Source organism: Trichosporon asahii (assembly GCF_000293215.1).
Source record: "Trichosporon asahii var. asahii CBS 2479 unplaced genomic scaffold scaffold00048, whole genome shotgun sequence".
NCBI classification, from domain to species: Eukaryota; Fungi; Basidiomycota; class Tremellomycetes; order Trichosporonales; family Trichosporonaceae; genus Trichosporon; species Trichosporon asahii.
In genome coordinates this window covers 329,507-343,406 of record NW_014040876.1, presented here as the reverse complement: position 1 = coordinate 343,406, position 13,900 = coordinate 329,507, and the positions used below count along the sequence as shown (strand labels likewise).

The window sequence follows — 13,900 nt, the reverse complement described above, 5'->3', positions numbered from 1 at the left end:
AGCGCTGTCAGTAGCATGCACGGTCTCTGAGGTAGCATAGACACGGTACACAGCGTCGAGATCTATGTAACGGCCAAGCCGCGCAGGCTTCGTGATCGAGAAGACGACCTGGAGGAGTGGGGTGTGATGGTCCGAACTTAGATGTTGAAGCCCGGTTACTGGTTCCTTGTATCCGATCCGGCGAGATTTAGCTTTGGGTTAGTCTCCTTGTTCACTTTGGGGCAGCCGGTTGCATGTCAATATATTCCCCGAGCGCATCGTTCATTCTGGCCTTTGACACTCCCTCATACATCGTCCACCATGTCTGCCGACGACGAGCCCAAGCCCGTGCCTCTGCCCATTGCTGAGAGTGAGTCTGGCGACAATGCCAACCAGCCAGCTCGCTGTCGGCACGCTCCTCGATCACTGGAGAGCAGAAAGCTGACAGACAGTCGACAAGCTTTATTGCACGCCTGGCAGTCTCTGGGAGCTCGAGACGGTCAACATCAAGGGCCGCCCCACAACGGTGTGGAAGAACGTGAGTGCACGGACGTCCCAAGTGGGCGCCGGCCGGCGGTGACTCCCCTGGAACCCCATGGGGCGAGGGGACGGTGTAGAATGGCCGAGGCGCATCCCCGGATAGCATTCCGCAAGCCGTCGGCGAGCGCCTCTTTCATCACTGCGTGGCCCCAGCGTTTCCTTCGGCGCACGCTGACATGCACAATGTGGAGACAATGTCAGCTGACAGACGCAGTCGCCCAAGTCGTTCCGTTCGTTTTTCCTGGCCAAGCTCGATGAGTACGCCGACAAGCCGCTGCTGAACTGCGCGGCCCCCGAGCCGGCCCCCGTCAGCGAGCGTGTGACCTACCTGTTCGCCGATGTCAAGAAGGAGGCCGTGTCGGTTGCTGCCTGGCTCGTTGCCCACGGCGTGCGCACCGGCGACAAGGTGGCTGTCATCGGTTACAACACCGCTTCCTGGATCATCGCCTTCACGGCTATCGGCCTGCTTGGCGCCGTCCCGGTTGTCGTCAACGCTGCGGTCCAGCCTGACTCGATGCTTCACTGCCTTAAGCTCACGCAGCCCAAGATCATCCTCGCCGATGCCATCTCGAGCTCGACCCTGTCGTTTGTGACCGACAAACTGAAGGCGGCCGGCGTCGGCCCCGTGTTCTCGTGGCAGAATGTCGACCACCTGAAGAAGAAGAAGCACGTTGATGTCATCGACTTCAAGAACCTCGGCACCAGCGCGCAGGCCGAAGACGCCGTAATCAAGGGCACTGGCTTCGGCGTTGAGAACCTCGGCCCCGAGTCCGACGGCATCATCTTCTTCACCTCCGGCACGACCGGCTACCCCAAGGCTGTCTTGTCGTCGCAGCGTGCCTCTCTCCACTCGATCGTTTCAGGAACTGCAGGTTTTATGCGCATGGGTCTGCGAGCTGCTGGCCAGATGGCCCCGCACGTCGTCGACATGATCAAGGAGCTGATCTTTGGCCCCAAGGACGACCCGCCCGTAACGCTGATGGCCGTCCCGTTCTTCCATGTGACTGGTCTGTCGATTGTGCTTAAGGCGTTCGAGGATGGCATCATGATGGTGACGATGCGCAAGTGGGATGTCGAGGAGGCCGTCCGCCTCATGACGACGTACAAGATCAACTCGATGACTGGCGTTCCCGCTATTCTGCTCGCAGTCATGCAGAGCCCTAACCTGCCCAAGGACCACGTTTTGCTTGGCACGAGCTACGGCGGTGCGCCGGCGCCAGAGCGCATGGCCGCCGATGTCAAGGCCCGCTGGCCCGACATCCACTGCTTCACCGCATGGGGCATGACGGAGACCAACGCCGCGCACACCGTCTTCGGTGGAAACGACTACATTGAGAACCCCGCCGGTGCCGGTTTCGCGCTCCCGGTGACTGAGGTCAGGATTGTCGACATTGAGACGAAGCAGCCGCTGCCCGACGGAAAGAAGGGCCTCATCCTCGCCCGCGGCATGACCCTCATGAAGGAGTACTACAACGACGCGGCCGCCACCGCCAAGTCCTTTGACAAGGACGGCTGGTTCGACACCGGCGACGCAGGATACCTTAAGGACGGCATCCTCTACGTCGCCGACCGCATCAAGGACATCATCATCCGTGGTGGCGAGAACATCTCGAGCGAGGAGGTCGAGAACGCTGTCTTTCTCGACGACCGTGTTGGTGAGGCCGCTGCCGTTGCTGTTCCGCACGACATTCTCGGCGAGGAGGTCGCTGTTGCCGTCTCTCTCCGTCCCGGTGCCCCGAAGACGACGGCGGAGGAGATCAGGCAGGCGGCCCACGGTCGCCTCCGCTCCCACGCCCGCCCCGTCTTTGTCGTCGTGTACGATGACCTCCTTCCGCGTAATCACAACGGAAAGATCATCAAGACAGAGGTCAAGAAGACGGTTCAGGAGCTGTACAAGGAGCACAAGAAAGGCGAGAAGGCGAAGGCGAAGCTTTGAGATCTGAAGTTAGCAAGTCGTAGAAGAAGTTGATACCCCGCTGTCATTGTAGTAGTGCCCAAAGGTCATGAGAAGTCATGTTACAGAAGCAGAAGAGCATGCGTTGTTTTGCTTAGCACACTTAGCAACGCGCCAGCGCTTGGGCGTAGACGGATCCGACGTGCGATCGGCGTTGACTCGCAGCTCGTCGCTCCCGCCCCTTCTGCCCATAGGGCGCTGTCAATATATGGTTGCATGGAGTATTCAACATATCTTATATACAAGTGTCTCTCCCAGGCATGCAGTGCCGAATGCACGATTCTTGATTTCTGCATGTAGGTCGTCAGCTTCAGCAACCCGGCGGCTTCAGCCTTGACGTCAGATAGCCGGTGCCCCCAGGCACGGGGGTCGCTCGACCGTGCGCGATCGCCTGCCCGCAATAACAATTTCGAGAACAGACAATCCGTGTGTGTGTCTTCCTCGTCTTCCTCGCCCGCACCTTCCTCGCCCTCTCCACTTGGTCGCAGTCGTTTGATCGCCGTCCACGTCACCTCCACTCAACGCTACATGTACTTCCTTCGATTTCATCATCATGCATCTCTCATTCATCCTTCCCCCTCCTCTCCGTCTTCACTCCCTTGTCGCCGCTAAGGTCGGTTGACTTTTCGCTCAACGCTCGGGACCCCGGTGTCCTGCGTCTACCTTTAATCACTGACTATCACGAAACCTTTTAGGAGACCGGGTAGGCTGCCTCAGATGCAGCATGGCCATGGAGGAAGGACACAATGAGCTACGTGCCGTGGACAAATCGCACCGGTGGGCCGCGCCCCGAGCCGCGCACGCCACCCAGTACCGTCCCAGCTTCGGATCGCACTCGTCTTGCCCACCAGTTTCGTCATGTGAGTTATCCGCCTTGTGGGTCATGTAACTTATCATGAGGGTCCAAATCTCAGCGATGACTCGGAGATCGATGAGAGCTTTACGGTGGCTAGCTTCGCAATGGGGTCAACGAGGATACGTGATGGAGCGCTGAAGTTTATGCGGGTGAGTCGTCGAGTTGTGGTGGGGTCTGACCGACTCTGCTACCTGCGGGGCCGTTCGGGCTGTTTTGCCTTCTTTTCCTCCACTGATGCCCAGGGCTTTGGCTCCCCCTCGGACAAGGAGCACTCGCGCCTCCTCTTCAACTTCAGCCGCAGATGGATCTACGTCTGCGCTGTTCCGCTCATGTTCTCGACCACGCCGCCCGTCTTCATCCCGCTCGAGTGTGAGATTCCGTTCGAGGTGTGTACTTGCTTTGATGGCCTAATTTGAAAACTAACCGTAGGACATCGCTACCGGCGGTGTGCACGTTGTTCGCATGGCTCCGGGGAAGGAAGGTGGAACGCGAGTCACAATGACCATTACAACGAGGCGGCCTGCCCGATTCTACTGCAAGATCAAGAACAAAGCGATCATGAGGCGGGCGACTGAACGCGACTTCGTGTTCTCATTGGGGCCGAAGGAATCGACACCCGTGCGTTAGCTGTTCCCTTTCAGACTGACACGTCAGGGCTGCTCATACGAAGATATGAAAGTCAAAGGTAAGCTGCTTCTCGGGACGTTGTAGCTGAACAAAGGATATATCATCCGAGAGGGCCATGCCGGGCCCATCGAGGCTGTGTCGGACGAACCGTTCTACGTGCCAGCTAGTGCCTGGTTGACATGGCAGTTCGACCTTGTGCTGTCGAGGATGGATCTGCAAACGTTGCGGGACGTCGTTCTGCGTTTGGGCGTTGAGGGGAAGGAGGAAGGTCGAGATATGCTCGCAGCTCACGCCGGCGATCGGCGCGTGCGCGTTCCCGTCGCGGAGAACGCAGGCTACGCGGACTTGTCACGCCTGGCGGGCTATGGGTTCAATCTGCGCTATCTACTGGAAGGTCTCATCACCCATGGAGTCGTTATACCTTCTGAGATCGCGGAGCTCGGGGAGTGTCTGGATAGGCACTGCGAGGGTGACGACGAGAAGGCGGCTCGCGTGCTGCGCAGCCTCTACAACGAGGAGCGTGTGCGGAACATTGATGCAGTCGTTATGGGTGAGCTTTGTCATCGTAGGCGGGGAGCTAACAGCAGCTCGGTCCAAACAGCTCAACAAGATACACGCTGACCTCGATGAGAACAGCGTTGTCGTATACCATTGCCTGGTGACTCCCACACGGCTCGTGCTCCTACCGCCAGAAGTTGAGACATCTACGGACGCAATCAGGAACCACCTGTCGTTCTCAGACCGCTTTCTGCGAGTCGAGTTTATCGACGAGGAGGACGGGTTTCAAGTTAATCCCACGGTGCTGGAGGCTGATCAGATGGAGCCTGCGGAAGGCACGGTCGCTCGGGTCCGCCGGGCCATGATGAACGGGCTCAACATTGCTGGGAGACACTATGTCTTCCTCGCATACGGGGCGACCTCAGCTAGGCAACAGAGCTGCTGGTTCCTCGCTGAAGATCCCGCCAAAAACCTGACGGTCGAATCTGTCAAGCGAAACTTAGGACTGGACTTGCTGCGCGACACAACTGTCGCCCGTTTCGTTTCCAAGATGGCGATCGTGAGCTAGGTCTTGGCGAGCATTGGTGGCTGACGTCAGCCGTTCTCGAAAAGTCAAGCAGTCAGCGTCCATTCTCATGTGCGGAAGATTCTTCCCGACATTCTCCACGCGGATCAGCAGGAGAAGGGATATTGCGAGTCTGACGCAGGTCGAACGGAGATCTCGGCCGTTGAGGACAAGGAGTCCATGGAGAACGTCAGGTAAGCTCAACCTGCTCCCATCCACTCTGACACGGCAGTTTGGTTACAGACGGCGTTGGGCGCTGTGGCTGGGGTATAGCTCGACAGGCGGCGAAGGCGAGCGGATTCGACGGAACTGGACTGTCTGCCTTCCAGTTCACATGCGGCGGCGTCAAAGGTTTGCTTAGTGTGTGGCCTGACTGCGGCAGTGAAGAAGTCTACTTCCGGCAGTCCCAGGTCAAGTACAGGACAGGATCCAAGACCATGGCGTATGGTTTGAACATCGTTGAGGTATGTCTGAGGCTGATTCGTATTCTGACTCCTTAGCCCGCCCAGTTCAAGCGCGCGCACCTTAGTCGCCAGGCTGTCGTCATCATGAACCACCTGGGAGTGCCTGACGCGGTCTTCGAAAGTCTCTTCATTTTGGCCATGCGCGAGGCTAGAGGCCTTTTGAAGCGTTCGGCGACGGCCGGGCTGCTGAAAGAGGGTCTCAGTCTCGTGTCTCAGCATACCCACTTCCCCGTCAGTGAACTGTACTCTTTCGGCTTCAAGACGGACCCCATGCTATTGGACATCTGTCGCGCTACTGCTGTTCGCCTCCTCTCCGACTACAGACACAACGCACGATTGCAAGTCGATCAGAGCGTCAAGCTGATGGGTGAGGTTTGAGAAGGCTTCCCACTAACCCCCTCTCAGGTATCGCGGACGAGCTCAACGTGCTCAGCGAACACGAGGTTTTCTGCCAGTACGATGATCCCGACAGTAGCGATGGTCCGAATGTCGTTCTCGGCGCGTGTGCGATCATGCGCGACCCTGTACTCCATCCCGGCGACATCCAACTCGTCCACGCTGTCGATCGCCCCGAGCTCCACCACCTCAGAAACGTCATTGTCTTCTCGGTCCAGGGCCAGCCGTTGCCACAGATGTGAGTCTTTGTGGGTCAATGCCGCTGCTGACTTCCAGGCTATCCCGAGGTAATCTCGCTGGTGACCAGTACTCCCTGATCTGGGATCCCGTCCTCATACCGCCTGAGCAAGTCGAACCATCTTCGTACACCCCACCTGAGCCGGCCACGGTTTCAAAGGTCACCGACAAACATTTCCCGGATGTAGGTTCAGAACGGGCCGAGTTGACGCAGAAGCTGATGGCAGTTCGTCCTAGACTACTTGAAGAACGATGTACGCCCGGTGACTGGCTGGGAAGCTGACATCAGATTGTCGAGCAACTGTGCGACGCTCACCTCGCCATCGCCGATCGATTCGGACCGCAATCTGAGAACTGCAAGATGCTCGCCGACGAGGTGCGCAAAGCGTGAGTGACTTGACATGAAAGTACGCTGACGGAAGCGCCGACTTTGAGAACAGTACGTTTAACGCAATGCCGGCTGATGTGCTCATCTGCAGCTGGGAGGCCCGCCGAGCTTTCGTTAATGGTGAGTTTCCTCAGTAGGATGTGGAACTGATAGCAGATGGAACCTCGCCAATGGCCTACGTTCCTCGGGCCAGCTGCGTGTGGTCGTTCGATGCAGCGATACGAAAGCCGCCGCATCCTCGGGAAACTGCACAAACTCGTCGGTTCACATATGGGAGCTCGCTGAGCTGATTTTCTAGATTAAGAATGAGCCACCCTTCGTCCCGACAGACATTCGCGTCGACCCCGAGAAGCAAATTGATCCTCGACTGGCGAAGTATAAGCTGCCCGCGTCGTACCTGTTGCATGCTTATAAGCTCAAGCAGTGAGTTCTCGGTCCAGACTGCTTGGATTAACGATGTGAGGCACCACGACAGCGGTGTGAAGCAACTCATGAAGCGCCACCGCTTGACTGAGACTGAGGTTGCCTCAGGCATCGTTATGCGAAACCCTCACCGGCGCATGAGCACCGAGGAAGACACAGAAGCCTCTGTCAAGCGCACGTACGCCCGCCTCGCGCAGGAGGTGCACTCGGCAGCGACAAAGTTTTGGCTGAAGAAGAAGGACGCCAACAAATCAGCGCTCGAGACCGAGCAGATCTACGCCCTCGCTGCGTACCAGGTTACGTACATGAGCGCGGTACAGCAGGAAGTGGAGGAGAAACTCGGCATCAAGGACGTACTCGACACGCTCTATAACGAGAGCGTCATGCTTAGCGGCACTCCTGTGGAAGAGAACGTCCCGCTCAGAGCGCAAGACTCCGGTCCGCAGATCACCCCCGCGTGAGTTGCTGCCTGCTTGATGCAACTAACATTAGACCACTCATATCATTCCCATGGCTGTTCTGGAGGGAGCTGTGCAGCCTCCCTAACGTCGCCCACCCTCAAGCCAAGTAGACACTTGGGTACGTTGGTACGTTGGTAAGCTGGTCCCGACTGACGCCGAGTTCCCTTCATGTAGCATAAGCATTGACTAGCCCCTCGCCTCGAGGCTGTATGTACGCATTTAACGCATTCCTCTGCAGCAGTCCAGCAGATTCCCTGTAACATAGAAAATACATTCATCCAACATCCGAGCGCTGAGAGGCGGGGAGCGGATCGTCTACAGATGCAGCAGTCATGCAGTGGTGGCCAGTGGGCCGGGTATAGGGCATCAAGGTGTGCAGGATAAGCATGTTGGCGGTAATTGGCGGTATGTGTGCCGTTCCAGCGGCGGGATCAGAGGAAGTACTCGAGCATATGCGGTCTCTTCTGGGGCACGCTCTTCACGTCCGGCTGAGCAGCCTCGAAGACTTTGTACTCCTGTCGCAGGTCCTCGTTCAGCTCCAGAATAGACGCGACGTTGCCACAACGATAGCAGTAATTCGGCGCGGACCAGACAGTCACGATCTTCTGCCCGAACATGAGCTTGTAGCCCTCCATCACGAGTTGGTGGGCGCGCGCAATCAGATCGATATCGTTGTTGTGACAGAAGGTTTCGACCACGTCGCCGCCGAACAGGAAACCGGCACCGCGGGGTGACATGCCCCACCCTTGGATGTCTGAAGTTAGCTCGAGATGCCGAACAAGAACAGCTTCGTGGTGCGTGGAGAGAGCGCCTCTGAGACAGTGGGGCGGACGGTGAGGACGCTGACGACATCGTTATCTGCCGCCGTAGCCTACAGTGCCCGGCACCAGTTGCTTGTGCTGGGTCCAAGACTACGAGCCGCCCAGCTGGCCGACCGCTACCCGCCTCTCCTCTTGGAGCTCGCTCCTATCACCTGTACTCACCATCCGGATCACTCCACAGCAAGTCGCAGAACACGCCCTCATGCGGCACCTCCTGTTTCCGGTCGATCGCTCGAATCTGGTCCAACCGTCCCAGTTGCGGACTAAGGCCGCCGTGGACGCACAGAATCCTCCCGTCGACGATAGCAGCGAGAGACAAGAAGTCAAACACGTCGGTGCAGTATCGCCACACGTTGCTCGATCCGTACTTCCGCTGGCACTCGTCGTAGAAGCCGTACACTTGCGTGATCTGGCGCGACTCGTGGTTCCCCCGGATCAGCGTGATGCGGTCCGGATACCGAACTTTGAGGATCAGGAGGAGGAGAAACGTCTCGACAGAGTAGAAGCCGCGGTCCACGAAGTCGCCTGGGGGTTAGCTAATAGTGTTCGGCGTCAAGCTCGACAGGGAGGGACGTCGGGCCGAGGTGGCCGGACCCGGTCCAGACCGGCAACAACAGGCCTCCCGGTGGGCGGCAAACAGCAACGCACCCATGAAGATGTAATTTGTTTCCGGGCAGTGACCGCCAATCTTAAAGAGCTCCATGAGGTCGAAGAACTGGCCGTGGATGTCGCCGCAGATCTGATGTCAGCTCATGCAGACCCCGCAGCTCACAGTGACGGGACTGTCGACGTATTGGATGTTGCCCTCATCCATGAGGATCTCCTTTGCCTTGAGGCAGAGTTCCTTGACGCTTGCCTCCGGGATGATCTCGCATCGCTTCAGCTGCTCGATCTGTCTGCGCTTCGTCAGCTTGAGCAACAGAAAGCTCACTCACTTGTCAAGGTCGGAGGAGAGGGACATGGTGGAGAATGTGGGGGTGCACGCGCACCGGGCTGGGAGAGCGTGCTGACCAAACTAAGTGGTCTTTTGCGGTGCCGAAGGGAAGAGGCGAGGGCCGAAAGGAAACCGAAGACGAAGATGCAAGAGAGTGAGATAAGGTCTGACGAGCAGGTGGATGCCGAAGGCGGGAGTGACGAGCCAAGCAAGCGGAGCCAACCATCGACTGGAGAGCCAAAACGAAAACAACCCGGTCATCACCAGGTCAGGGCCGTCCGCGCCTATCACCCCCAAGTCAATAGGCGCCTTCTTGAATCCAGCGAGCCTATTCCCTGCAGTGACGTCTCAAGCCACTGTCCATGTTTTTGGTGATCGAGCCTGGGCAACAACGACGTCCACCTTCGACGTATCTCACAGCCTTCAAGCCTCGAAGCCTCCTAGCCTCAGCGCTGCACAGACAACACCTAAACAATGTCCTTCGGGTGAGTTCCATTTCTTTTGTCCTGCTCTACCTCTTCCCTGGCCCTGTTCCGCCTGCTTGCGGCTCGCCTTCCGTTCCGCATGATGCTCCTCGCTCTGATGCTGTCGGCTTGCCGCTCGCCGTCCTTCGCCCAGTGGGCATGTATGTTGTTTCCTTCTACATGACGCTCTACTTCCGAAGATCGCCCAGCTTCCTGATCTGCCATGGCCGACGATGATGACTGGGTCAAAGAGCTCAAGGAGCACCAGGAGCGGCAGGCTAAGATCGACGCCCAGTTCGAAGCCGATGTCGCCGCCATCAAGAGGGGCGAGTTAACTTTTGAGACGCTAGCCGCCCAGGCTTTTGCCGGCTGGGACTCAGCCTCGGATTCGACCGCTTCGCCGTTGAAGAGTGCTTTTGGTGCTGGCTCTGTGTTCGACAGTGCTGCAAAGGAGAAGCGTGGACTTGATGAACCGGCCGAGAAAGGGCGGAGCAATCTGACGGGCTTCGGGGCGTTCAGCGGCGCCGCAAGTCCGTTTGCGAAGAAAGAGGGCATAGGGCTTGGGGCGTTCGGCAGCATGTCTAGCGCGAAGCCCCGACTTCCGGCCTTGGGTGGATTTGGGAGCACCGGTTTAGGTCTCAAGGCCGCTATTAAGTTCATCCACGGCAACACCGCTGCTTCACCTCCCGACAAGACCGCTGACGGGAACAGCTTCAACAAGCCTGCGGGCGGAGGCCTCTTCGGACAGGCGTCGACGAGCACGCCGGCCGCTTCGACGGGTACTAGTTTCGGCGGTTTCGGACAGCAGGCGCAGCAGTCTACAACTCAGCCGGCAGCCTCTAGCGGTGGCCTGTTTGGCGGTTTCGGACAGCAGAACAACGCGGCGACAACGAACACGGCGAGCACGGGCGGACTCTTCGGTCAGAAGCCTGCCGCTCCCGCTACCGGCGGTCTGTTTGGACAGCAGCAGCAGAGCACGACGCAGCCCGCTACCGGGGGTCTCTTTGGACAGCAGAACCAACAGCCGCCAGCGGCTACTGGAGGTCTCTTCGGCCAGCAGAGCCAGGCTAAGCCTGCAGGAGGTCTGTTCGGACAGCAGTCGACTACCACGCCAGCGACTGGCGGTCTCTTCGGACAGCAGACTCAGCAGCAGCCTGCGACCGGCGGTCTCTTCGGGCAACAGAGCCAGGCGGCCAAGCCTGCCGGTGGTCTCTTCGGCCAGCAGTCAACGACTACGCCTGCGACCGGCGGCCTGTTCGGCCAGCCCCAGCAGCAACAGCAACAGCAGCAGGGCGGTCTCTTCGCCTCCCAGCAGCCGCAGCAGAACTCGCTCTTCAACAAGCCCGCCGGCGGTCTGCTTGGCAACTCGACGAGTTTCCAGCAGCCCCAGCAGCAGTCCGGAATCAGCAAGACAGCCAAGTTCAGCGATCTCCCCGAGGGCGCTCAGAAGGTGATTGAGCAGATGGACGCTTTCTTCAAGGACCAGCGTCACGTCGGACAAACCATCGACGCAGAGCCAATCGGCAGGGCGATCTGGCAGACTTCTTCGGACATCAAGGTCGCTCACGACGAGGCCGCGGCGATCGCGCAGGGCCTCGATGCACTGAAGCACTCCCTCGAGCGCCTCGCGGCCAAGGTGCAGGCGCAGGCTGCTGATCTGCAGAAACTGCTTGAGACGTGGGAGGCGGCCAAGCCCGCTGATGCTCGTCACCCCGGTGTGCGACCCGTGGCGCACCGCGACTTCCCGCAGGAGTACTTCGCGCGCGTGGCCGCCGAGGAGGCGGAGCGCGTGACGCGGTACAAGCGCAACATCCAGCTTCTGTCTCGCGCCGTCGTGTCTCTCGCCTCGGACGTCGAGAGCATGACGCCGCAGGTTGTCGTGCAGACGATTCAGAACAATCAGAGCGCCATCCTTGCGCTCGCGGCGCAGCTTGAGGGACTTGAGATGCGCATGAACACGCTCCGAGCCAACTTCACGTGAGTATCAGCTAGCGGAGGAACAGAAAGCTGACAGGACAGAGACGAGTACAGGGAACACACCAACTCTATGCGCGACCCCTTCCAGGTGGCGAGAGAGGAGAAAGGCCTGCCTCTGCTTGCGGCCTAGGAGGCTCTGGCACTGTGCTAGGCGATGTGAGCCGGAAGGGCGAGCGGAGAGCGTGACGAGTAGGGCGAGCTCAAACTCGTTCAGCAGCAGCACCTTTGGCGTTTCCCCTATTAGTCAATGTGTTGTGATAGAGAGAGGAGTAGGCGAGAAGGGAATGAAGAGTAGAAGGAGTACCCGTAGACTCTATGTACAGTATGCAGGAACTATAGTCTACTTCGGCACGGATCTGTACTTCTCCTGATCCTCCTGACTGTAAACCCACGCAACGCACGACGCCGCCTCCCACCCAAGTCCAGTCCAGAGCGCCTCGCTCGCCTCGTTGTGTTCCTCGACCTGCAAGTTGGCTCTCAGCTTTCGACTCGCCTCGGCCCTTGCCCTGTCTCCCTCTCTACTTCCCTCCGAGTTGGACTCGGCCATAGCCTTCAGCCGTTCTGCCACGACGATCTTCGCCAGACCCTTCCTCCTCCACTCCGGTAATGTGTAGAGCGCACCGAGCGAGCCATCGGCGTGAGTCAAAACCCAGCATACCGGCGCTCCACCGTCAATTGGGCGCACGAGAGTGGTATACTTGGATCTGGCGAGGATGTACTTTGGCGGGTGATACTTCGTCAATCGGGACATCTGCTGTCAGCTCCTGCCTGTGTTGAAACTCACCTCGCCCTCATCTCCGACCCGCGTTGTGTCGAGCTTCAACCCCAGCTTCCTCAGCCTCTCCGCATCCGAGCCAGTCGAGGGTAGTTCCTCGGGCGCCAAGAAGACGCGGCAAATTCCTCGGCTCGGAGCCTTGAGGGCATGTCTGAGCGCCGGCTCCCAAGCAGCGTTCAGCTGGCCCATGACAAAATGGTTGGGATACATTTCGCGCATGATTCGCCTCGCCTCAATCACTTGCGACGCCGCGTCGTCATTTCCACCCTTGGACTCTGCCTCTCTCAGCGCTTCTGTAGAGACCACGCTGCCCTCAATCTGCTTGACTCGCTCGATTTCTTCGTTGTTCAGCTCGACTTCGGCCCGGTGCCAGATGCGGATCTGCTCGCTTGGCGCCGGGAGGGCTAATGCTACGAGCCAATCCGTGTCGGAGTCGGAGGGAAGTCTGCCGGGTGGGAAAGAGGCCCACATCGTTTCCAGTGGAGGTGCGTCGAGGGCGGATTGTGGTCTTTGGCCAGGCGGAGGACACGAGACGATCGCGCCGAGGACTGCCTGCGTGTGCGGGAGGTATTTCGTGAGGAGGGGGAGGAGAGAGGAGGGGTTGTGCTCGTAGAGCTGTAGTGTGGCGGCCATCGTTTTTGTGCTGTTTGAGAAGGATGAGGTGCTATGTGAGGGAGGTTAGAGGTAAGGATGAGTGAGTAATCTGTGGTGAGTTGAGAAATGATGCCCGGTCCGATCGCCGGGTGACGCGAGACACAGCGAGGAACGACTGCTTCCGCTGATATCGGCATCGGCAATCACCGACTGCGAAGTAAGTGCAGTCGGGGCGTAGCTTTCCATGCTTCTGCGTCGCCGTCGTCCGTTTTGATTATGCGTATGCATGAGGCGCTTCAAACTCAATGTTGTGATAGGAGTTGTGATATGCTTACAAGGTGACCTCGACACCCTCGCTCGGAACATCGGAAGGCCCAGCGCAGATCCTGGTCGCTTACCCTGGGTAGCCTACTCTTTCGACCGGAGATCTCGACCTTGACTTACAAGCAACTCCACAACCACCTCTCCCTTGTTGCGGGCATTGAAATGAGCCTCTGTCAACACATCGGATTATCAGATAAAGGAAAAGGACGAGGTTCAGTGTTCTGGACCCCCTCCTGTTGCTCCGAATATCCCCGCTACGCACATTCCTTGAGGAAAACCCTACTCTTCCGTCGCGAGCAAGTAGGAAATACATTCCAAGCAGGCCACCAGATGGACCCCGAGTCAAACTTTGGGTGGGGGATGAGGATCAGCTTTGGCGGGAGATCTGACAAAGCGGGCGGTGCGCGTAGGGAGGATTGTGACGGGGATCTAGGATTGACCTCTCCACCAACTGTGCGGCCGAAAATATCGAGTTTGCCAAGACCTCCGCTTTCGGATATATGGTCCTGGTCCGATGACCATTCTGCACTCTGCAACAGATGCATGGTCATCACATAAGACAGCATAAGAGTCTTCCTAGCTCAGTAGAGACAGTACGCGAAGGTTTACCATGCTTCCCTCGA

At 58.4% G+C, this 13,900-nt stretch overlaps 5 protein-coding genes across 5 annotated transcripts; 3 read left to right on the top strand and 2 right to left on the bottom strand.

Annotated features, from left to right (window-relative positions):
• Positions 1–300: 300 nt before the first annotated feature.
• Positions 301–2,455, top strand: A1Q1_01211 (long-chain-fatty-acid--CoA ligase; the record flags this gene model as incomplete). Its single annotated transcript, XM_014325486.1, has 3 exons — positions 301–349; positions 432–517; positions 734–2,455. 3 exons carry the CDS (start codon positions 301–303, stop codon positions 2,453–2,455), a joined length of 1,857 nt encoding a protein of 618 aa, XP_014180961.1.
• A 978-nt stretch (positions 2,456–3,433) lies between these two features.
• On the top strand, positions 3,434–7,498 carry A1Q1_01210 (uncharacterized protein; the record flags this gene model as incomplete). The annotated part of the gene is made up of 13 exons (XM_014325485.1): positions 3,434–3,715; positions 3,759–3,947; positions 4,041–4,506; positions 4,649–5,013; positions 5,101–5,213; positions 5,402–5,483; positions 5,529–5,850; positions 5,889–6,105; positions 6,156–6,342; positions 6,406–6,492; positions 6,803–6,927; positions 6,980–7,384; positions 7,465–7,498. The coding sequence occupies 13 exons, from the start codon at positions 3,434–3,436 to the stop codon at positions 7,496–7,498; spliced, it is 2,874 nt and encodes a 957-aa protein (XP_014180960.1).
• Positions 7,499–7,819: 321 nt separating this feature from the next.
• Positions 7,820–9,170, bottom strand: A1Q1_01209 (uncharacterized protein; the record flags this gene model as incomplete). Its single annotated transcript, XM_014325484.1, has 5 exons — positions 7,820–8,133; positions 8,372–8,734; positions 8,858–8,924; positions 8,982–9,105; positions 9,145–9,170. The coding sequence occupies 5 exons, from the start codon at positions 9,168–9,170 to the stop codon at positions 7,820–7,822; spliced, it is 894 nt and encodes a 297-aa protein (XP_014180959.1).
• Positions 9,171–9,830: 660 nt separating this feature from the next.
• A1Q1_01208 (uncharacterized protein) lies at positions 9,831–11,714 on the top strand (the record flags this gene model as incomplete). The annotated part of the gene is made up of 2 exons (XM_014325483.1): positions 9,831–11,584; positions 11,639–11,714. 2 exons carry the CDS (start codon positions 9,831–9,833, stop codon positions 11,712–11,714), a joined length of 1,830 nt encoding a protein of 609 aa, XP_014180958.1.
• A 210-nt stretch (positions 11,715–11,924) lies between these two features.
• Positions 11,925–12,992, bottom strand: A1Q1_01207 (uncharacterized protein; the record flags this gene model as incomplete). Its single annotated transcript, XM_014325482.1, has 2 exons — positions 11,925–12,317; positions 12,369–12,992. 2 exons carry the CDS (start codon positions 12,990–12,992, stop codon positions 11,925–11,927), a joined length of 1,017 nt encoding a protein of 338 aa, XP_014180957.1.
• Between the last annotated feature and the right edge of the window lie 908 nt (positions 12,993–13,900).